Source organism: Salvia hispanica, chromosome 5 (genome assembly GCF_023119035.1).
Source record: "Salvia hispanica cultivar TCC Black 2014 chromosome 5, UniMelb_Shisp_WGS_1.0, whole genome shotgun sequence".
NCBI lineage: Eukaryota > Viridiplantae > Streptophyta > Magnoliopsida > Lamiales > Lamiaceae > Salvia > Salvia hispanica.
Window position 1 is genome coordinate 3804740 of NC_062969.1, and position 23457 is coordinate 3828196.

A 23457-nucleotide genomic window follows, 5' to 3' on the forward strand; every position below is an offset into this window, starting at 1 on the left:
TTGAAGACAACAAGAACAAAAAAAAAATGGCGCAGATAATCGCAAGTGATATTGTGAAGCCATCGTCTCCAACCCTCAACTCATCCAAAACTCACAAACTGTCATGTCTCGATCAATCCTCACCTCCAGTTTACCTCACTCTTATCTTCTTCTACCAGATCCATCAATCTCTTCAGCGCCATGAAATCTCGCACCGTCTCAAACAATCGTTATCCCAAGCCCTAGCCATCTTCTACCCCTTAGCCGGAAGAATCAAACAAAATTCATTCGTCGACTGCAACGACGCAGGAGCCGAGTTTGTAGAAGCCCTAATTCACACTCGCCTCTCCCAATTCACACAAAACCCTAAAATTGAGGAGCTCCAACAATTCCTCTTCCCCCACCGATGACCCCATCCTGTCGGTAAAAACCAGCTACTTCGACTGCGGAGGAGTCGCCGTCGCCGTCTGCTTTCCACATAAAATCGGCGATACATCATGTTTTGCAACGTTCATGAATGCATGGGCGGCGGTTTCCCGTGGGGAAGCTTCTAGAATCACCCCTCCCTCCTAAGATTTGGCGGTCCGGTTCCCTCCGAAGGAAATGCTCGTTTCCGGAATCCGTATAGGAATTACGGAGGAGGAAAAACTCGTGACGAGGAGGCTGGTTTTCGAGAAGGAGAAGGTGGAGAGGATCAGGAGACTGGAAGCTTCTAGAAGCGAGGTCAAGGATTCGAGTAGAGTGGAAGCTGTCTCGGCTTTCCTGTGGCGGAGCTTCATCGAGGTGCATAAACAATGCGCAGGTGAAAGTGAAACGGCGTCGTTCCCCGCCGCGCATATGGTGAGCTTGAGGCGGCGGGCGGTGCCTCCCGTGGCGGATCATGCCTTCGGGAACTGCTTCACGTTTGCTGCGGCCGTTGTGTCAGCGGACGAAGAGAAAGATGGATATGGAGATATGGCCGTGTCGAGATTGAGGGCGGCGATACGGGAAGTGGACGGAGATTATGTGGAGGCCATTGGCGACGAGGAGTTTGCTCGGGAGGTGTTGAATAATATTGGTGATGTTTTTACCAAGGAAAACTGTGTGTTTACGAGTTGGCTGAGGTTTCCGTTTTACGAGGTGGATTTCGGATGGGGGAAACCGGGTAGGGTTTGCACGGCGATGATGCCGTACATGAATCTAGTGATTCTGATGGATACTCCGAGTGGGGATGGTGGTATCGAAGCATGGATCAATGTTTGTGATGACCACTTCTTCAGCTTCATCAAAGCCAATTGCGACACCCTCCTCCTTCATTAGTTACTCCATTTAGATATCTAGATGTGGTTCAATAAAACACATTCAAGAAGTGATATATACTTATAAATTCAATAATTAGTCGGTTTAAGTTATAATACTAGTAATAATTAGTGTTTTAATTTGTATGTTTTTTTCTAAACTAAATAAAAGTATGAGTTTAAGTAAAGTGATTAAAGTACGTACGCTACTTCTTGTTGTCAATGCTTCAAGCTAAAATACATATACATAATAAAACTAGGTTAGAGTGGTAATAGACTAATAGTGAGGTAAGGGGCATACATATATATGTTGATTTTATAAATGAAGGTCTTATTTGTACCTAAAACTACAATAAGGGGGTAATTTAACCCTTTACCCACAATTGTAGTATATGATTGTTTAGTTATTGTATATTTCCATCTCGATCTAATTCTAACACTAGTATTTTAATTAAATATATAAATAAATTATAAGTTAACTCATATATAAAAATTAACAGGATATGGCATTTGTATATAACAAATTAGTACTGACCCCTAATAGAAATATATAGGCGTTGGACAGGAAACTTATGTGAGGCATATTTTGGGGCGGCTATGGTATTATTGGTGCATTTTATTTATTTAAGACTTGCACAAAGACTTACATCATAGCTCATAGAGACTTGTATCCCATGTAATTAAGAGGGGATGAAACCAATAAAGGTGCCGGGTATTGATCTGTATTGTCATTTGTTCTTGTTATATGGTCGACGAAAAGATACCAACGGCACCCAAAAGTTCTAAGAATATACAATGGTGTAGTCTGGTTTGGAGTTGATGTGAATCCGGAAGTGCCAAACCAATAGAACAAACAAAGGCATCCAATGAACCACATCGGAGCTGGGGTCCGTTTCAAATATTAATATACCTATCAAGATGGTGTCCAAATGCTCTTCTAAGACCATCATTGTCTTCATTGTCAAAAGAGCTTCGCGTGAGTACCTTACACGCCTCAATCGGAGCCCGGATGAGAGAGTTATGATCGTTTTAAGAAAGTCGCGCAATGCAGAAAGAAACACGCGGGCGGGTGTTTTGCCAACCCGAAAACACCCGGTCGGGGTGTTTTGTCCGAAATGTAACTTTTTGACCAAGACTTGTTTTGTTTTGCTTCTTTTTAACTCCTAGTATAAATACTCTTGCTAGGGTTCATTTCAAGCAGCTTTTGAATATTTGTAAGAGACAACTTCTCCATATTTGAGAGCTCACCTTCTTCATTTTTTGAAGACTTATCAAATTCCTCCGGGTTGCATTCGATCTTTTGCCGGGCTAAGGTTGATTGTAAAGGTATGCTTGCTAGTTCTTTAGTTGCTAGTTTGTGGAGCCATTATGTGTTTGAATGTGAAAGTGCCTTTGGGATTTCTTTCTTGTTCTTCACCTAAATCATAACACTACTCCATCCTCAATCCTAATATCCATTTTTCTTGTTCCATTTCTTGGTTTATCTTGTTTATTTGTTAGGTTTATTTACAAGAATAAGTTCGGGGCAAATTCATGAGTCTTCAATATATAAGATTCACGTTAGGAGTTGTGGAGTTTCTACTTTCTGATGAGGAGATTTACTGTTGATAGTTATGGTAGGCATGAGATTGATAAGATGAGTAGCAATCAGGCTAAGAAAGCATCATCCCAAAAAAAAAAAAAAAGATAGACCAGAATAAGTAAGAAGAGACAAAAACGTCATATTTACTATCTAATGGTAAAACAGTAGTAGTACTATACAACTATATTGAGAAGGCAATAAAAATCAATACGCATTGTTATTTCAGTTGAGTTCTGGATTTCTGCCTTGCGGCATTTTGTGATATTCAGTTATAGCTCATATTCGAAGCCAACAGTTGTGATGAACCTAAGAAATATCAAAGTTCTGTTTTCTTTAGGACATAAAGTGAGATGAGTTTTTAGTTGGTTCCATTGTACAATAGCTTAATGTTTCGCACAAGTATTCCCATCCAAGGATATAAGTAACGGTGCTCTGGTTGTACATTCTGCTTAACTGCAACATGGCTAAAGCTCCTTTCTATCTCTTACAGGGGCTTAGCCAGAACCAATCTGATGTTTTTAAGGCGTTCGCACACCTAAACAAGGTAATACAAATGCTGTTATCTAGTTTATGCATGTTGGTTATTGTTGTTAAGGGATTTCCCCCTTAACAACGTTTCGACGTCGATGAGAGATCGACGGCGAGAAGATACGGTGGACGTCCCGGGCTTTCCCCGAGATCAGCTCCAATATTAGGGTTGCGATAAAAGTAAAGAAGACGAGAAAATTGGAAAAATATGTTATTTCTTGATAGACAATTCATAACATAGCTCCCTTTTATATTCTAAGGACCCTAGATGATTCGACTCTCTTTTGCGATCCGGGAAAGAATCACCAAGAAAACCCGGAAAGGAGCTTATTGGGCTCGACTCAAATAATTAATTAAAACAGTCCAAAAGGCCAAAAACAAATATCCAAAAACACTAATATTAAAGTAAACAAAATTAAATCAGCATGGTCTTCTCAGCGTGACACGAAGTCGCCGTATCTGACCACCGGCTTCGGTTGCCTCCTCGGTCGGTCGTTGAACTTCTGGATATCGACCGCCCGCACCTCTTCCTCCGAGGTAATGAACTCTCCAGCTCCTTCCTCTGTTTCTGCTCCTTCCTCTGTTTCTGCTTCACCCTCCGGTGTCTCTTTGATCGGAGTTGGGTTGACCTCCGTATCAACTCCCCCCTCGTTAAGAAGATCCTTGTCCACAAGGAGGTCTGGAAATTGCTTCTCAATCAACTCCATCGGCTCCCAAGTCAGAGTTGCGCCCCCGTCATCACTCCACTGTAACTGACCTTCCTCTGTCGGTGAGCCGTCGCTCCACACCACGCGACGCTGCAGCAGTCTAACTGGGCGAGAAATGGGCTGTCCCCTTGCGAACACAACTGGAAAATCCTGCGTCGCATGCTGCGACCCTTCCACAAACGGTCGCAATAGGCTGACATGAAACACGTCGTGGATCCTGCTACCCTCTGGTAATCTCAACCGGTAAGCAACCGGGCCTATGCGTTCAAGAACCTCGAATGGACCATAAAATCGGCGAGCTAACTTAGCCGAGATAGGGCGAGCAACTGAATGCTGACGGTATTGTTGCAGCTTCAAGAGAACGCGATCCCCCACCTTAAACTCCAAGTGTCGCCTATGGCGATTAGCCGTGGTTCGCATACGGTTCTGGGCCTTCTCTAAGTTTCTCCTTAATGTCACAATTAATTCACCCCGCTGCCGAATGTCCCGAGCTACGTCGGGCGGTGTCGCTGCCGAGGGAGGTGCCGCAATCAATGCCGGCGGTTCTCGACCGTAAAGAGCGTGGTAGGGAGAAGTGCCCAACCCCTCATGGTAGAAACAATTTAGGGCGAGCTCTGCCCACGGTAAAAAGTTCGCCCACTTCGACGGACGATCAGCCACAAATGTACGCAAATACTGCTCTAGACCCCGGTTCCTCACCTCCGTTTGGCCATCCGATTGGGGGTGGTAGGCGGTAGTAAAATGCTGCTTAGTTCCACTCAATTGCAACATGTGCTCCCACACCTCATTCAAAAATAAGGGGTCTCTGTCCGACACCAGCCTCTTTGGAAACCCGTGGTGCTTAACCACTGTGTCAATAAAAAGGTTAGCCACCCGCCACGCATCAAACCTCGCCGGAAGGGGCGCAAAGTGCGCGTACTTCGACAACCGATCGACCGCCACTAAAATGGTCGTATACCCCCGGGACTGCGGTAGGCTAGTGATGAAATCCATAGAAACGTCCTCCCAGACTTGAGACGGAATCGGCAATGGCTGCAGAAGACCTGCCGGCTTCTGGGTTGAATATTTCGTCGTCTGACACTCGAAACATGCCGCGATAAATCGCTTAACATCCCTGCGCATATGATCCCAAAAGAACGAAGCGGCCAAACGACGGAATGTACGTTCAATCTCCGGGTGGCCCGCCAGTGGGGTACTGTGATGTTCATAAAGTAGGGCCTCCTTTGCCGATGAAGCTTTAGCCACCATAATGCGCCGGCCAAAATACACCAAACCATCCACCGCCGAGAATTGGGGTTTGGCAGTACCCACTTTAATCGCAATGTGCAGCGCCAACAACTCCCCCAATGTCCTATTCTCCTCCTTCAAAATTTCCATGATATCTGGAATAGGGTGGCTCACTGCGGACAGCAGCTTTGCATCTGCACCAGCTTCCTCTACCTCCATGTCACGGCGCGATAAAGCATCAGCCACCTTGTTCGACGCGCCCGTCTTGTACTCAATCCGGAATTTAAACCCCATTAACTTCCGGACATACAACTGTTGATCCGGTGTCTGAATGACCTGCTGCAGCAACTCCTTTAAACTCTTCTGGTCACTGCGAATCACGAATTCCCTTCCCAATAAGTATTGTCTCCACTTTTCAACTGCCTCGACGATAGAATACAACTCCTTGTGATACGTCGAAGTGACACGCCGCCTCGGGCCAAGCTTCTTACTGAAAAAGGCTAAGGGATGACCCTCCTGCAACAACACAGCCCCCACACCAAAATCGGAGGCATCTGTCTCCAAATAAAATGTCTTAGAGAAATCTGGTAATCGTAACACCGGGCTGAAGTCATCGCTGTCTTAAGAGCATTAAAACTCTCCTCTGCCGCTGGCGTCCACTGAAACGCGTCCTTCTTGAGCAATTCTGTCAAGGAGGCTGCAATAGAAGCATAACCCGCGACAAATCGCCTGTAATAACCCGTCAGGCCCAAAAACCCTCGCAACTGCTTAATCGTGGAAGGAATGGGCCAAGCGACCATAGCCTCAATTTTTTTTGGATCCGCCCTCAACTGCCCGTCTTCGATTAAATGCCCTAGATAATCCACAGTAGAATGACAGAAAGTACATTTGGACAATTTAACAAAAAAACTATGCGAAGCAAGGATAGATAACACCTCATTTAAGTGGCGAGTATGACTGTCCAACGACGGGCTGTAGATCAGAATATCATCAAAGAATACAATAACTGATTGGCGGAGAAGGGGCCGGAATATCTCATTCATTGCAGCTTGGAACGTTGAAGGAGCGTTTGTCAGCCCAAACGGCATCACCAGAAACTCGAAATGGCCATCGTGTATCCGGAAAGCAGTCTTGAACACATCTGCAGAGTGCATACGAATCTGATGATAACCGGCGCGTAAGTCCAATTTAGTGAAGACGCGTGCATCACCCAGCTCATCAAACAGCTCATCTGTCGTCGGGATGGGAAAGTGGTCCGGCACTGTAGCAGAGTTCAAAGCTCTATAATCAATACAAAATCGGAACGAGCCATCTTTCTTTCGGATTAAGAGGACCGGTGATGAGAAGGGGCTTTGGCTTCTTCTAATAATGCCCGTGTCAAGCATCTCCTTAACCTGACGCTCGATCTCAGTCTTCTGGAAATAAGGGTATCTGTATGGGCGGACATTCACCGGCTTCGAGTTCGGCAACAAGTGTATCTTGTGATCAAAAGGGCGCATAGGTGGCATCCCGGATGGCACCTGGAAAACTGATTTATTCTCTTCCAATACCGCCAGTACCTCCGCCGGTAGATCAGCGGGAAAAACAGCACCCACGTTGGTATTACCCGCGTCAGGAGGTAGTTCCACCAACTCAAAGGCGTGCGCGTCGGTCGAATGTAGTAGCAACAGAGATGCTGAACGAAGCGAGACCTCACGCAATTCTGTAGGAATAACCTTCAAGCAAACAGGCACTTCATCTCGGACAAATTCAATAGTGCCAGCGACGAAATCATTCGTGACCCTTCGCAAGGACCGTAACCACGCCAAACCTAACACCACGTCTGGGCCATGTATTGGCAAAATGTGCAGTGTGATTGTAAAGGTTTCCTCCTGAATCCTCACTTCCGTCGCCACACTTGCAAATGCACATACCAATGATTCACCATTCCCCACATAAACGCGGAACGGCCGCACTGCAGTCAGCGGCAGCTTCAACTTCTCCGCTATCCTGGGGTGAAGAAAATCATGAGAGCTACCTGTGTCGATTAATATCTGTACGGTCTCGGAGCCAATCTGTCCCTGGAGCAGCATAGAGTCTGAACGTGGCCTCCCTTTCATAGCGTAAATATGTGATAAGTCAGCTGTGATTATATCTTCAGTACGCGGCGCTTCTTCCTCTACTATCGAGTCGTCATCGTCCATACTCATATAGACCAGAAATGTTTTCTTACACACGTGGCCGGGCACCCATTTGTCCGGGCAATACCAGCACAGCCCCAGCCGTGTGCGTTCCGCCTTCTGAGCCCCGGTCAATCGCAGCACTGGCAGGCCGGCGAAATCAGACCCTTTCGACGGTGCTGGTCCGGTGCGGTTTATATGAGGATCGGGTAGTGCCAGCTGTGTCGGTTGGGGGCCCGCCTGATTTCTGCTCTCGCGAGGCTGCCAAGGTCGGCGCTGCCCGACTGGTTGGGCTGGCTGCTTGTCAATAGCCGCATCGAATTCCAAGGCTAGAGCAATCGCAGCCGCTACTGATGGAGGATATTGGAATTTGACCTGGTTTCTGACCGGCTGTTGTAGCCCTTCAACATATAGGGTCACCAATCTGCTGTCCGGAACTCCTCGAACTCTATTCAACATCCCCTCGAATTCGTTGTTATAATCCTCCAACGCCCCGGTCTGACATAACTTGGCCAACACCCCGAAATAATCCACAAAGCATTTGGGATCAAAACGGCGGCGAACATCCTCCAAAAAATCACTCCACCTCGCCATCGGGTTGCCGTCGCGATAATTAAAAACCCATTCCGCCACCGCGGGTTCAAAAAGCATTACCGCATAATGCAAACGATAATCATCAGGTAGTCCGTGGTGATCGAAATAAAATTGAACTCGTGAAATCCAACTTACCACATTTGAGCCGTCAAAACGTGGTGGTTTCATCTCCAACCCCTTCGACTTGTCCGGAAACGGAGTATTCACCGACTGTCGTTGACCCGACAATTCCCAGGTTGATCCACTGCTCCGAAACTGCTGCTCCTGGGGTCGGATCCCCCATGAGTCACCTGCTGGTGATGGACGCGTCGAGGAAGGGAAATCCCACGATGTGTGTTGTTCCAGCGGAAAAGGACGCAGCCCAGTATTAGGACGATGCGAAGTGGAGGGCCCATTAGGGTTGTGACGAACACCATCATGAAACCCAAGGAACGGCGCGCTCGCTGGTAGCGGCAGAGATGGCATAGTGACACTTACTGCCGACAAATGGGGAATACTGGGCATGGTGACCTCGAGAGACCGCTGCATAGGACGAGGGTACGGGGGATCCGGTTCCGGCCTGAACGGGTGGCGTGTCGAGGGTGGTCTGCGATCGTAGTCATCCATCCTGGCTTCAAACCTAGCCATGCTAGCCACCAAATGTTCGAGCAAAGTCTTGACGGGATCCAGGGGTGGTGGATCGGTGGCCAGTGAGATTACCGGATCTGTAACCACCGGTAAGGAACACATGGGGTCTGTTCGGCCCATGCCTAAGTGAGTACCTGTCATGAATTCAACAATGGAAGCACCAATTGTTAAGGGATTTCCCCCTTAACAACGTTTCGACGTCGATGAGAGATCGACGGCGAGAAGATACGGTGGACGTCCCGGGCTTTCCCCGAGATCAGCTCCAATATTAGGGTTGCGATAAAAGTAAAGAAGACGAGAAAATTGGAAAAATATGTTATTTCTTGATAGACAATTCATAACATAGCTCCCTTTTATATTCTAAGGACCCTAGATGATTCGACTCTCTTTTGCGATCCGGGAAAGAATCACCAAGAAAACCCGGAAAGGAGCTTATTGGGCTCGACTCAAATAATTAATTAAAACAGTCCAAAAGGCCAAAAACAAATATCCAAAAACACTAATATTAAAGTAAACAAAATTAAATCAGCATGGTCTTCTCAGCGTGACACGAAGTCGCCGTATCTGACCACCGGCTTTGGTTGCCTCCTCGGTCGGTCGTTGAACTTCTGGATATCGACCGCCCGCACCTCTTCCTCCGAGGTAATGAACTCTCCAGCTCCTTCCTCTGTTTCTGCTCCTTCCTCTGTTTCTGCTTCACCCTCCGGTGTCTCTTTGATCGGAGTTGGGTTGACCTCCGTATCAATTGTCCTCTTTCCTTCATCCCTTCTTCCAGTCTACTGCTTGATGCTGCCATGAACTTAGGCTAATACTTATAGAAAACACATCACTTGTGACAGAACGGCTCAAAGAATCTAAAAGCCAATATGAAATCCCAGATGCAGAATCCATTTCAGTTTTTATGGATCAAGTATCCGATCTCATCAAGTGTGTATACTTATTCAGTTATTCGCGTAAATCACTCTATCATTTCTAACCCATTATTAAAGTATTAGTAGTATATTTTTTTAATGGCCAGACTTGTAGATTCGAGGAATATTGTGGAGTTGCAGCTTAAGCATTTAGACTGCAAGCTGGTTATAAGGAAAAAGGAAGCACTGCCACAACCTTCAACTTCAGCTCCAGTATTTTACGCCCCACCTCCTACCCCGCAGGCTACATTTTCACCTACAACAAATGTACCAGCTCCTGCTTCGTCAACACCTTCACCTCCAGCATTACCGGCTCCAGAAAAGCCAAAGTCTTCACATCCCCCATTCAAATGTCCAATGGCTGGAAACTTTTATCGCTCTCCTGCACCTGGTGCTCCTCCTTTTGTGAAGGTTAGTTTAGTCCTATTGTGTATATATTTGCTTTTATTTGTTTTTCAACTGAAAAACTTTGAATTTCTGTGATTTGTCCCATAAAATCTCTCTCAGATGTTGTGTATTGAATCTAATGGAAATAAAAATATTGTTGTTGTTCAAAATCACTAGTACATGCCAGTTCATAACCATAATTTGCTCTTTTATTATAAAGTGCTTTCTCTTTGGATTCTGTTGCTATAGTACTTTATATGCTAACTCGGAGTTGGTTTTACAGGTCGGAGATAAGGTCCAGAAAGGACAAGTAATATGCATTATCGAAGCTATGAAACTGATGAATGATATTGAGGTAAGCTCCTACACCTCAGAATCAAGATGTTGTGTCTACATTCTTTCTCGCTGATGAAAGATCATGACTAAATCAGCAAGAGATGCACCAGCAGAAAAGACATATTGCTTGGAAAATTATGCCTGCAATGCAATTCAGTAGTTCTAGTGTAGTTTCTAGAACCTGACAAGTTCAAAGATTTTGTGTTAAGGAGAGAGTTCCTCAACGATAGATTTCGCGTCGAACGTCGCGGGATCTTTGCCCGTCGATCAGCTCCGGCGCCGAAAGTAGGGTTTGAGTGCGTGAGGCACAAGAAAGAGACGAGATAGTGTGAAGATATTTTATTTCATAAGAGAGGAAATAAAATACACACGTATTTATATCTAGGGACCCTAGGGTTGATTCGACCTACGATCCGGGAAAGAATCAACAAAGAAAACCCGGAAAGGAGCTTAACGTTCATCAACGAATAAAATAATAAACTTTAATATTCTTAACTAATACAATAACTAAATGACTCAAGAATAACTACTAAATGACCCAAAAATAAATACTCTGTTCCTCCTAGCGAGGAACGAAGTCTCCATAGCGAGCTGGCCGCTTCGACTGTCGACGTTCTGATCGGTCTCGCCGCGCCGGCTCCACCTGCTGTACTTCCGCCGGCACGCTAGTGTCGGCGTCTAATTCCTCTAGCCGTCGTTCTCCATGCTCCTTCAGCCTAGCCGACGGGGGACCCGTAACATTTTGTGTACACATTTCTTGGATGTTCAAAAACTTCTTGTCAAGCTATGCAAGTTTTTCTTATATGTTTGTTGTGTTCTTGATATCATTCAGGCTGATCAGTCCGGCACTGAGGTTGAGATACTAGCTGAGGATGGGAAACCTGTCAGTGTGGATACGGTACGTATCTCTTTTACTTTTCATCCTATTTCATATATCATGCCTTCATATTTAATTTTAATCACAAATGTATTCATTTCCTTGCTGTGGGGAGGCTAAGTTTTAGTGCCAGAAAATCCTCTTATTGCTTCTGTTATGTACTTATGTTTAACATAAGAGATTCACACTGTAACTAAATCACTGTACCTTTTTTTGTTGCTAAGTACCCACTAAACAGTAGTATAAATTTTCCAAAACAACAATTATAGCAATGGTGGTAATCTAAGTTGCAGTTACCAAATAGCTTAGTTGATGATATCTAAAGAAAAATCATAAATCAGCTGCAAAATTGCAATCGTTCCCTTAAAATAACGGGTGATTAGCCCTGCGAAATGCAGATTCGCACAGCATATTGAATATCGTTCTCATCTCATTGTGTTCATCATAAATTTTATTCCCTGTCTGCAGCCTTTATTTATCATCGAGCCATGAGGATCCCAGATTATTGTGGAGGACCATCCTTAAAGTAAGAGTATGATATTTTTCAGCCTTCTTGGGACATTTACGACGAAATCATGACAAGCATGCTTTCATAGCTAAGTCGTCACTGTGTCGCCGCGGTTCTTATATATTTGAGAACAACACATTTTCTGCTACATAAAATGTGCTATAAAGTCACAGTGGCCTCTTGTTCTCTCTATGTTAACCTTGGTTTATCACTAAACTCCATGGAGCTGAATGTTAATAGTGTTTTTATTTGGTTTCTTCTCTCCTTTTCTTTTTGTGCTTCCTTTTACACGTTAGTGTAAAATATGTGTCTATTTCTCTCGTGAAAATTATGGTATCGTTGTCGTTGATAAGAATTTTTCTAACCATGTTCTCGGCATGATCTCTTCCATATAGATTGGTATTTTTTTTTATGGTTATATGGTATTGAAATTTGAAAGCAGCCATATAATATGCGTTTATGTTATCATGTAATCCTATTAAACGACGGCAAAATCTAGTAGAACAATGAACCTTACAACGACTTTCAACGCATACTTGTCTCGATCTATTTATTTTCTCAAATTCCAGATCATTAATCTGTTCCTTTAATAATACCTTTCCCATTGGAAGTTTTGTTAATCCAAGGAGAAAACTGAAAAAGAAAAAAGATGGAAAATATTAAGGAAGAACAAGATCGATAGAATAATATCGTGAGAGAAATTGATGATTAAAAAAGAAAATGGAAAATGGAGGGAGAAAAATAAATGTGCAACTGGAAGTGAAAAGTATCTAAAAATTGTAAACATTTTCAATTTTTCAAATGATTATGACAAGATAATGAATGAGTATTATATTCTGAGAGAGACCTAATTTCAACGAGGGAAAGAAACTATGACATGTTGCAAAAAAAGAAATAATGATTCTGCGTTAGCGCAACTCTCCTTGTTCAATTGCCGAAAACATCCCTCTCTGTGCTGGTATATATAAGATCAACTGCTCAAATTTCAGAGCATGTGCAAGCACATATGCAGCAATGATGCACTGCATAGATATTAAAGAAATCATATAGTGAGATTTGATTGGCAAACACCAAGACTATAATGACAGTGTAGAGATGCTAAATTGCTAGTACTTCTTTGACACTTCAATGCAGAAAATGTAACAAGGATGAAATACTTGTCACTTGATGCCGAAGCTGGAGCTCAACATGTTTTTGTTTAGTCGCTGTCTTCTCGAAATTTCAGAAACAACCTAATGCTCAGAGGTGAAATTGGGGCGGATATTCTCTGATCAAGTTCAGTGTGCAAAATTTGGAATTAGATTTGAAAATAAAACAAGTACTAGAACTCATTAAAATTGGTTTAAATCAACTAAGAATGATTTAAATCACTAGAACTGCCCATGGTAATGAGGCGAGTATCTTCCCATAAAACCAATATAGCTAGATGCACTGGAAGAGTGTACATAGTAAGATAGTATACAAGAACTTGATTTCACCAGAGCAAGGTGCTTTATGATGCTAATGTTGTCTGAAAAGGATTACCTGAGACAGTTGAGGCAAGTATCTTCCGACGAAATCAATATAGCTAGATGCCCTGAAAGGGTGCTTTCAAAACTTGAGTTATTCCAGAGTACCAATTGTTCCTGACATATATACCATCATTTAGAAGATAGACAAATACTCTAATCAATGGATAGGAGAGACAGAGAGAGAGAGAGATGGATGGATAAAAAAGGGTTATTACTGCTATTCTAGACCCAAGGAAAAGATATTATGCTGTTCTGTTTTTATTCAAACTATCATTGGAATACCAATACCGTGCTGCTTAAATAAGACTTGAACATTTTCCCGTTTGAATTAAACAAAACTCTTGGAGATAAAAACGTGATCAATTGGAACATGAAAACGTGATTAAGGAGCGATAGAATTGAAGAAATGAGCTTTGGATTCGGGAACACTATTAGGTTCTACTCAGACAATCCAAATATACTAGTTGTGCGGCCCAACGATGCTGATTCAGGGACAATACAATAATAGGTACAAATATTGTGATTCAATACAATCAAATTTTGTAGCTAAAGCTATAAATGTTATAGCAAGGGCCGTGTTGCTGCTTTGTTTCATTGTTTGTAAGAAAATGAGCTACATTGTTCGGCTCGGTCCAGGGGCAATAGTTTTGGGGATTGGATGCAGCTTTTCCAAAAATGCTATTGCAGCCAGAATCAACCATGGGACAGTATCTAATAAATTCTATTATATGTGTGTGTCGAGTGATCGATATATATGTTCCAGTTTGAGGGGAAGTGCAATATACTAATCCCTCTGTCCCAAGCTACTTGCATTGTATTTCATTTCGGCTCGTCCCAGGCTACTTGCTCCATTTTCTTTTTGGAAAAAAATTATTATATATCCTACTTTACTCTGTCTTTATCTCACATAATTTATTCTTTTCATACTCCCTCCATCCCATAAAAATAGGGACTTCGGGAAGGCACAAGTTTAAATGCAAAATTGGTAAAGTAGGAGAGATGTAGAAAGAAAAAAGTGATTGAAGTATTGTTAGTGGAGAATGTGGCCCACCTTATAAGAGAGAAGATTTGCCAAAAATAGAAAGGGGCTATTTTTGTGGGACGGACCAAAATGAAAAAAGAAGACTATTTTTATGCGATGGAGGGAGTATTTTATTTTTCCTCTGCTTAACCTTTTGACATCAATTTCTTAAATCACGTGCCCGAAAGAAATGCATCAAGTAGCTTGGGATGGAGGGAGTATGTTATAGAATAAGTATCCCACATCAGTTATATGACCTAGTCCAGTTTAGTCGCTTGTACTACATATATATGCTTTATGAAGTAATGAAATATACTACCTCCTGCTACTTTTCTCTACTATGTCTATATACTTTTCCACATACGTCTATGTTCTATTGTTCTACATTGACAATTTTGCCACTGAGCCCATTAAGCGCATACAAGTCATTTTATTACATCTTATCTCTCCCGGTCTCCTCTCACATCACTCCCTTTCCTTTTACTGACACAAACCCATTTTCCAGGGACTCATAGTTAACATATTTGTCTCTCATTCTTGAGCTTTGCTTTTAAGCAGTTTGCTCAAAAATGTTCATAGGAAATACCATTTGCATTTATTCTCTTTACATTATTATTAAAAGGAAAAGAAGACTTTCATACTAAGCAAGGATGGCTACTGCCTCAACGAAATTAATAAAAAAAAAAGGATGGTTACAACCTAAAGATTCTAAACACTATTCGATTGATGAGGTTTAAATAGTCTACTCCAATAAATACATAAAATCTACACTTATTTAAAAACAAGACAGACTAATAACTTCAACCCCTTAGACACAAGTTTTCCATACCAATATGATACATTGCTCCAAGTGTTCATATAATCCATAGGAACACCTTATGTAGCTCATAAGTCGCAAGAAAAATAAGAATATGTAAACATTAGGGCAAAATTGGTCTCTAACCTGAACTCAAGAACTGATCCTCTTCTACAACACACACGTGAATTGAATTTCTCAGGCTACAGTAAGCCACACCCATCCTGCATGATGAAACATGTTTTCCTATTAGATTCATCATAATTTACTTTAGATCTTGAACAGTAGTCACTAAAAGGATATCCAATTTAGCAAAGAAGTCTGTCAATAAAAATTAAAGGGTAAAAAGAAAGGACGTGAAAATCATAACCCTAGTTTAGCATTCAAAAAGGGGAAACATAAACATCTTACCAAGGGGTATTTGTGAAATTTTAATGGTGAATCTGCACTCTCTTTGCTATCATGAATCTTTGATTACTTGAACCAATGGTACCATAGTGCGGTCATCTGGTTGTATTCCTTTGGATTTCATCTCATCCATAAGAGTAAAAGCCTTGTCCACATTTCCTTGCTTGCAATAGCCAGAAATAAGGGCTGTGTATGCCACAGTGTCAGGTAGTAAACCTTGTTCAATCAACTCATTGAAAAGAGAAACAGCTTCTTGAAGGTTCCCTGACTTGCACTGACTGTCAATCAGTGCTGTGTAGCAAATGACATCAGGCTTTAATTTCTTGTCCTTCATTTCAAGCAAAAAATTTGAAGCTATCTGTTTTACTGTCTTGTTTCCTTCTAAATCTTTTTTAGATCGAGCCATTTTCAAGGTTCTTTTACATTTCCCATCAATAAATACCGTATGAGTTATAATGTCAGGACTAATGTGCCTTTTCTTCATATCACCAAAAAGAGCAGAGGCTTCCTGCAGGAGTTTCCTTTGGCAATATCCATTCATCATAATGGTGTAGATCACCACATCAGGAGTTAATCCTCTCCCGACCATTTGGTCGAATGCCCATTGGGCCATTTTCATGTTTCCAGCACTGCAGAGAGCTGTGATAAGCTTGATGTACATTGTCCTATTAGGGCCATTGTCGGTAGAAAGCATAAGCTCAAGAACTCTAATGGCCTCTTTATTTTCCCCTTCCGAACAGAGGCTTTCAATAAGTTTTGCACATGAATTATTACTTATAAGTACTCCTTGGCTAAACAATCGACAGAAAAGTTTAAAGCCCTTGATCGCATTGCCTGATTTACAGTAACAATTCACCATGGAAGAATAATTTTCTATGCTCTTTTCTCCCAGATTAATGAAATATGTTTCAGCTTCTTCCACTCTCTTTGCGATGCAAAGGCCTTCAATGATCATGTTGTGCGTAACACTACTGGGGGTCAAGCCTTGCTCTTTCATCGTATCCAGCAGGGAAAACACCTTATCCAGAAGTCCATTCCGAGACAATCCACCAGCGAGGACATTATACGTAATAATATCAGCTCTCAGGCCACTTGTCTTCATTTCCTCAAATAAATGCTCAGCATCAAAAATATTTCCTTCCAGACAGTGACCATTTATCAAGGTCGTATAATGCACAATATCTGGTATGAGTTTCTTATTCTTCATCTCATCAAACAATCTTTTTGCATCATCTAACATGCCCAATTTGCAAAAAGCATCAATAGCAACATTATGTGTGACTTCATCCAGATAGATGCCCAGCTTTTTATAGTTAACGAACTGGTTTATTGCTTCAGTGTACATGCCTTTCAGTCTCAAGCACTGAAGAATTGAAGAGAGAATTGAACAATTGGTTCTGATACCATTAGACACCATCTTGTTGTGGATGGCCAAAACTCTAACTATATCCCCAGAATCACAATATCCCTGAATTAAAGTGTAATAGCAAAATTCATTTGGGACTACCCTGTGTTCTTCCATGTCATGTAATAGCATTTCTGCATCTTTCAGCTTCTTCTCACTAACAAACCCTTTAATGACAGTAGCATAAGCATAAGCATCCACAGGGACAGCTTTGGCATCCAAAGCTCGTAAAAGCTTATATGCTATATCTGACAGACCATGCCAGCAGAGTCCTTCAAGATAAGCTGTATAAGTAAAACAATCAGGCACCACCCCAGCCTCCTCCATCTCCCGAAAGACCTCTTCAGCTTCTGCCAAACTTCCCATTCGACAATATGCCTTAACTGCAATCCCATAAGTATATATATTGGGCTCCACATCAATATTTTTCAGCTGTCTATAGATAGCAACAGCTGTTTCCACTTTTCCATGCACAACTAACCTATTCATCAAAAAGTTGCATGACAACAAACACGGCCCAACGCCGTGCCTTCTAGTTGCAAAGAGAGTGCCAATTGCCTCATCGAACATTTCTAAACTAGCATAACTCTTGATGAGGGTGTCAAAAGCCCGAAGCAGGGAGCTAGGCCCATCAGACTTGAGCTCCTCAGCCATTGCATCCAACAACTCAGATACCTCAAAACACAAATCCTCCCCTTTCAAGTTTATAATATCTGTAAATAAACAATCCAGTTGTCGGTCCATGCGCCAATAGCAGAGTACCTTAATCATAGCCAAGTAACATGTGGCATCATGCCGAAATCCCTTCTCCTTGAGATTGTTAAAAAAGGATAGTGCAGAAATTGGTTCCAATTTCATATTTTGCAGAATCTGAACGACTTTAAATGGATCCAATTCCAAATAATTATCATCATTTCTCGAAGTGGAGTTCGGGTCCTCGGAACCCGAATCCGAGAAATAAGGAGTGAAATGAGCGAGCGACGGAACTGATTGTAATCGAATAAATTGGAGAGATGTAAAGCGATTCAGGCGAGATGCTGACCTGATTGAAGAAACCAGCATCGAGCAACTTCAAATTTTGGCAGAAGTCGTTTGCAAATTGAGATAAAAGGTGGACGAAGTTGGAGATTGAGAGAGAGAGGAGAAGGAGGTGTCGGCGGGAATGTAAAACCCGCCAGCTTTAAACCCTTAGCCTTAACAGTCGGCGGCGCATTTGGAAATTCATCATGTTTTTTTTTTTATTTAAAATTTGGTTTCCACTTTCCATTGAAATAGACAATAGAAGTATTTTCGGTCATAAATTTATGAATTGATATTTTAGTAAATTAAATTAATATTTTAAGTGTAATAAGGATTATTTAATATAGAATATTTAATTAATTCTAATTTATTAGATAAATATTTTAATTCTTACTTTAAAATAGAAATAATGTAAATAGTTGGGATGAACTGAAATAGAAAAGTGCGAGTACTATAGGACAGATTGAGTATAATAGAATGTGAGTGGGGTAAATTAGTTGAATATGAGATGTATCTATCATTTATAGTAAAAGTGAAACGGGACTCTTAATGACGGATGAATAGAATATTTTCTTATGCCATAGCAAAGTTTCAAGTTTCTATAAGTGGATAATGAAGCATGTACTTACTTTAATCGAATTACATTTTTATGGATAATTTGACCACAATTTGTCGTGTCTTGGCCCAAATCCGGATTAGTACATTTGCTCAAACATTTATCAACCACGCTTAGCCCATGACCATTTATAAAGTGGGATTGGGTATATTTGGCATGGATCGAATGTTATTTTTAATTAGAGATAAATAGACTTATTGTTTGTTTAATTAGACCAATCAATGAGTTTCATGATAAATTGACATAACTATAGTTGATAGATGAGAAAAAATACTACTGGTGTGGTAACTGGTAGAACATACTGAATTTAAATTTGTAACAGTTTATCTTTATTCACTTGGATGGACATTTTGAAAACAAAAAATTGTAAATTCTTTTTGGTACTACCTGGCCCTAGCCCATGACTACTTGAGCCGGGCTCATTGTAGCGAAAAAAATATGGAGTACTACACCTTTTGTGATCATTTATCAAGTGGTTTATACAATACTCCTTATTTAATTGGGGTTTAAAGTAGGGTGGAAGATTCGATATGAATGCTTCAATGCGTATTGGATTCCTTGGCCCATATTTCAATATCTAAAATTTGATCTTCCTCTAACTAATAATGAAAAGGAATAATATGTGGTTTTTCCTTAATTAAAGGTTAATAAGAAAAATGTATTCCATAGCTTTTATTTATTAAACCTTAATTTAATAGAACTATTAACTTTGTTAATTTTTCCAATATAATTGTGCTGATTAATTCACCTTCTCTTCACTTTTAATCGAAATTGGAGTTGCAACTTTGATTCAATACTATGTGAAGTTGATAATTCCATAGGGCAATAAGTACAAACTTTGCATCAGATAGATGAAATTGCAAGATATGCAAATTCATTTGTTCGAATGACAATGTTACGATTCATCACTAATGATCCAACTACCTACTAATTATATATTGTTGCGGATCACACGCATATAACTGTTTTTGTCCTAAATAAACATTATAATTGAATTACTATCATTATAATTATAAAAAGTAATTGTTGGAACGAAGGTCCCTCTCACTAAATCACACATTAAATTAAGTTTTAGTTCCACTAATTAACAATTTTTTGGCAAAGCGTCACGATTATTAGTTCCTAAATAGATGCCGTGCTTTTCACTTTCGTTATAAGCCGTTGGATGATGGACACGTGGCGAAAAAGTATTGAAGTATTTTCCAGCCTGTTAACGTAAGAGAACAAATCAAGTAATGTTATCTCCACTCTGTCGGCAGTCTGCTGGCTGCCACAATGAGGCAAAGTACCGACACACTCATTTTAGAATTAAATTTTAATGCAATCTCTTAAATTAATTCTTTATTATGAAACAATTAGTCAAATTTAAAATCTAATAGTCAATAGACTACCCACGATTGGATTCGCTTTATATTTCGCAAAAGAATTGCAATTGTATTTTTGAGTGCATAACAATTTAGAACCTGGATTTTAGTATTGTAATGATTGTTTGCACAGTTAAAATCTGTTAAACGGTTTGATATACAGAAGAATAGAACCTTTTTTTCACATGATTAGGTGAGTTATAGTCAACATATTATTAGAGAGTCCCTCCGTCCCAAAAAAGACGTCATATTATTAGAGAGTACTCCCTCCATTTCAAGGAAGATGACTTCTTCCTTTAGTAGCATGTGATTTTGTACAATTTTATTTTATATGTTAAGTGGAGAGAATAAAGTAAAAGAAATGTACTAATAAAGTAGAGATAAAAGTGTTGTCATTTTTAATAATTGATTATTCTGATCGGGACAAACTAAAAATGAGAGCAAAATCACGTTCAATGAAATAGTGGGAATATATAATAGAAAGCAAAATCCATGCAGCAAATTTGAGGAGTACCTATTAATAATACGTCAAGTCCTTACCCAATCAATGACCCAAATTTGAGTTAATATCTACCATATTTCTCCAATCCTTATCCAAATTTAGGTAACGATGGGTCCTTCGCAATTTTCTTATGTTATTTGGATTATTCATAGCACTTAATTATTGATCTTACTTATAAATGTATACGTGATACGTCTAACTAATACACATCTAAACATTTTTGTTTTAGTCATTGTACAATAGTATACATAAACAATGTTAAACATGCGTTGAATATTGGTGATGTTCACGTAAGGGATGTACTATATCAATACTTATAATATAAATATCGGTGTATGATTTAGTTTGTAACTAAGATCATATTGTGATAAAATCTTAATACTAGTATAGGACTCGAACCCGAGACCTTTGGCCTCAAACATTACCTCTCTATCGCTTGAACAACTCACACACACATACATAGACATTCAACTATGAAATAGCCTTGTTTTGAATGTGGTTGTCACTAATAGTACTAGTATACGTTTATAATAAATTCTATATAAAATGCACAATATTTTGGCAGCGAGGTAAATATCAATGGCGTCAATCCAACTACTAATCAGCTAGTAACTAGTTTTATCAATGGAATTGAGGCATTTGGTATCAGAAATGTCCGCTGGTAATCCGCGTGATTTTTGTTGTGCAATAACATTTCTTCATTTAGCAATTCATTCAAACATCAATTAATAAGTTACGATGTTTGATTTATAATGTATATTTTAAATGTTCACTATACATTAAATACCTTTATAAGTTACTGTACAACAGTCGACAGTCGACAATGTTTGCGTTTTGAATGCATACAGTATTTATTTAACAAAATTTAATTATCAACTATTGTATGCATGAGATCAAATATCTTTCCATGGTTTTTACCTTGTTATGAAATTAAACAGATTTGAATTTTCGGGAGGTATGGATGTATGTTTCTGTAGATTTCTTTATACACAATAATATTAGTAGAAAAGTGGCACAAGAGTAAGATCTTAAAATGACATATAATTGGTAAGCTATTTTATATCATCATATGAAAATGAATTTACACGACACATCGCGGATCATCCACATCACTAAGAAAACTCCATACTAGAATCGTTGACAAGTGCAAAACAGTATAACTAAAGCTCTGGCAAAGCTAAGCGATGAGCTGTAAGCATCCTAGAATCCAATCCTCTTTATGCTTCTTAACAAATTCATACACAAAAGAAAAGAAAAGAAAAGTAAAACAAAACAATAAAATGCTACTCCATATTACTAGTATTAATATTGAGTACATAATAATTCACGCAGCATCCTCTCATGTGACTTTGTTACTTTAAAAAGAAAAAATGAATGGAAATATCTCACTAGCCACGTGGCGCTGCTTCTGCTTTCTACTATATATTGAACCATAGCCCCCTTTCTTAAATTTCATTCCTAACTTTGGAAATTTGGTTATAATCTCCAACTCAAATCCAAGGAAATTAGTCTGTTTCATTTTATCAGAAGAAAGTAAGTGAAAAATGGCGGCAGCAACTTGTATTGATATTATTGTGGCAATTATTTTGCCCCCTCTTGGTGTATTCCTCAAGTTCGGCTGCAAGGTAAACTATTTTGTGTTTTTTAAACTTATTTTAGTACTCTTATGATTAATATTTCATTTACTTTGATTAATTTGTGATTAAATGGTTTGATTTTTATATGCAGCATGAATTCTGGATATGTTTGCTGCTCACCCTTTTTGGTTATATTCCTGGAATCATATATGCTGTCTATGCCATCACAAAGGATTCGAATTAGTACTTCTACCACGGTATTTTTTATTTGGTATCATTTTTATAAATGGATATTGATATACTTAATTAAATAACAATTCATTCATAGTATTATTTTGAAACCCCTTTAATGGATAGTGTTGATTGAAAATCTATTAAAATTAAACTAGTCTATATTCAATTTATTTACAAAGTCAATTAAATGGATAGCATAGCTATAATTATAACACGGTACATTAATAGTGTGCCTAAATTTCTATCGTAGAGTTAATAGATTATATTAGCTAGCCCTGGAAAATTGAAATTTAACCTCTAGAAAAACTAGGTAAGAAGTATGGGCGATGGTGCATACAGAATAGCTATAGTATAGCTCGGACTATATTACAAATATAAAAGTTTAAGACAATAAAGCTTAATATGCATTTTCAAATGTAAAATTATTCGCCTTTTAAATAATGTTATTGTGCGATCTTTTTGGCAGGTGAGAGATTCAAATGGTGGAGGCTCTTGTTGATGTGCTTGCAAAATATATGGATTAAAAAACATATTCGTGTTTGAATTTTTTTTCTAAAGTCTCTTGATTTTTTAGGAGATCTCATTTGACATCATCGTTTGTAATGTGTCGTGTAGTTACTTATTTAGTGTTCTTTGTGTCGACGTGTTTCATACAGATGTAAGTATAAGTTATTGTTGGTTGTGTTTGCAATTTTTATGATTATCTTGATTTGATTAGTAAAGTTTGACTATCTTTTATTTGTTGTGCCAATTGTTGTTCAATCTGGTAATGAGACTATTAATACGTGGTCCAATAAAAAGAAAAGTGGGTGCGAATAATTTTATATTTTTATAGAGAAATATCGTCCTTATTAATCATTCATATCAAAGTAAGAGCACAAGAGAGCCCTTTCAAAAAAACATTTTTGCTTCGCATCAAAAGGATTTTGTTTGATGTCCGAAAATATACTCATGTTGATACTCTGAAAAATAGTTAAACGGTGTCGTTTTGATGTTTGACTGAATATAAACATACCTGTTCAAAATACATAAAAGTATCCAGATTGTGTTTGGACATTCTAGTTAAGAATTTTTTATCCAACAATATAGACTCATATTACAACTCACTTTGTAAAGATCAAATAAATAAAGCAAATCGAGAGTCATGCTCTTTTTCCATGTAAATCCAAATATTAGGTCATAAATTTCAGTTAAGCCTAAACTGAAATATACTACTCCATATAGGATTTATAGGCAAAACTCAAATCTTATTGCAAAACACAGAATCAAACACAAATGTCATTTTTAATAATCCAAAAATTCGA

The 23457-nt window shown here is 39.6% G+C and overlaps 4 protein-coding genes across 6 annotated transcripts; 3 read left to right on the forward strand and 1 right to left on the reverse strand.

Moving 5' to 3' along the window:
- The first annotated feature begins 582 nt into the window (after nt 1-582).
- Nucleotides 583-1288, forward strand: LOC125189240 (stemmadenine O-acetyltransferase-like). Its single transcript, XM_048086536.1, has one exon. The coding sequence runs from the start codon at nt 583-585 to the stop codon at nt 1276-1278; it is 696 nt and encodes a 231-aa protein (XP_047942493.1). The 3' UTR covers nt 1279-1288.
- Nucleotides 1289-8678: 7390 nt separating this feature from the next.
- LOC125189241 (biotin carboxyl carrier protein of acetyl-CoA carboxylase 2, chloroplastic-like) lies at nt 8679-11968 on the forward strand. Its single transcript, XM_048086537.1, has 7 exons — nt 8679-8769; nt 9236-9322; nt 9520-9607; nt 9699-10002; nt 10262-10333; nt 11147-11212; nt 11660-11968. Exons 1-7 carry the CDS (start codon nt 8679-8681, stop codon nt 11681-11683), a joined length of 732 nt encoding a protein of 243 aa, XP_047942494.1. The 3' UTR covers nt 11684-11968.
- A 464-nt stretch (nt 11969-12432) lies between these two features.
- On the reverse strand, nt 12433-17873 carry LOC125190379 (pentatricopeptide repeat-containing protein At2g26790, mitochondrial-like). 3 transcript variants are annotated; one of them, XM_048087670.1, is made up of 5 exons: nt 15439-17873; nt 15175-15251; nt 13224-13324; nt 12857-12966; nt 12433-12721 (listed from the first exon to the last, which is right to left on the reverse strand). In XM_048087670.1, exon 1 carries the CDS (start codon nt 17696-17698, stop codon nt 15488-15490), a length of 2211 nt encoding a protein of 736 aa, XP_047943627.1. In that variant the 5' UTR covers nt 17699-17873; the 3' UTR covers nt 12433-12721; nt 12857-12966; nt 13224-13324; nt 15175-15251; nt 15439-15487. The 3 variants fall into 3 exon arrangements, with proteins under 3 accessions (XP_047943627.1, XP_047943626.1, XP_047943628.1); XM_048087669.1 differs by having other exon boundaries at nt 12813-12966; XM_048087671.1 differs by lacking the exon at nt 12857-12966.
- Nucleotides 17874-21696: 3823 nt separating this feature from the next.
- On the forward strand, nt 21697-22904 carry LOC125187560 (hydrophobic protein LTI6B-like). Its single transcript, XM_048084173.1, has 3 exons — nt 21697-21967; nt 22071-22176; nt 22620-22904. The coding sequence occupies exons 1-2, from the start codon at nt 21887-21889 to the stop codon at nt 22161-22163; spliced, it is 174 nt and encodes a 57-aa protein (XP_047940130.1). The 5' UTR covers nt 21697-21886; the 3' UTR covers nt 22164-22176; nt 22620-22904.
- The last annotated feature ends 553 nt before the right edge of the window (nt 22905-23457 follow it).

What these genes read in the sequence shown, in the direction of transcription:
- LOC125189240 (XM_048086536.1), top strand. Translation starts at nt 583, where the DNA reads ATGCTCGTTTCCGGAATCCGTATAGGAATTACGGAGGAGGAAAAACTC.
- LOC125189241 (XM_048086537.1), top strand. Translation starts at nt 8,679, where the DNA reads ATGCTAGCCACCAAATGTTCGAGCAAAGTCTTGACGGGATCCAGGGGT. An exon ending in TACCGGATCTGTAACCACCG is followed by an intron (nt 8,770 to 9,235) that starts GTAAGGAACACA and finishes CGTGACACGAAG; the next exon opens with TCGCCGTATCTGACCACCGG. An exon ending in AACCTGTCAGTGTGGATACG is followed by an intron (nt 11,213 to 11,659) that starts GTACGTATCTCT and finishes CCCTGTCTGCAG; the next exon opens with CCTTTATTTATCATCGAGCC.
- LOC125190379 (XM_048087671.1), bottom strand. Translation starts at nt 17,698, where the DNA reads ATGAAATTGGAACCAATTTCTGCACTATCCTTTTTTAACAATCTCAAG.
- LOC125187560 (XM_048084173.1), top strand. Translation starts at nt 21,887, where the DNA reads ATGGCGGCAGCAACTTGTATTGATATTATTGTGGCAATTATTTTGCCC. An exon ending in TCCTCAAGTTCGGCTGCAAG is followed by an intron (nt 21,968 to 22,070) that starts GTAAACTATTTT and finishes TTTTATATGCAG; the next exon opens with CATGAATTCTGGATATGTTT.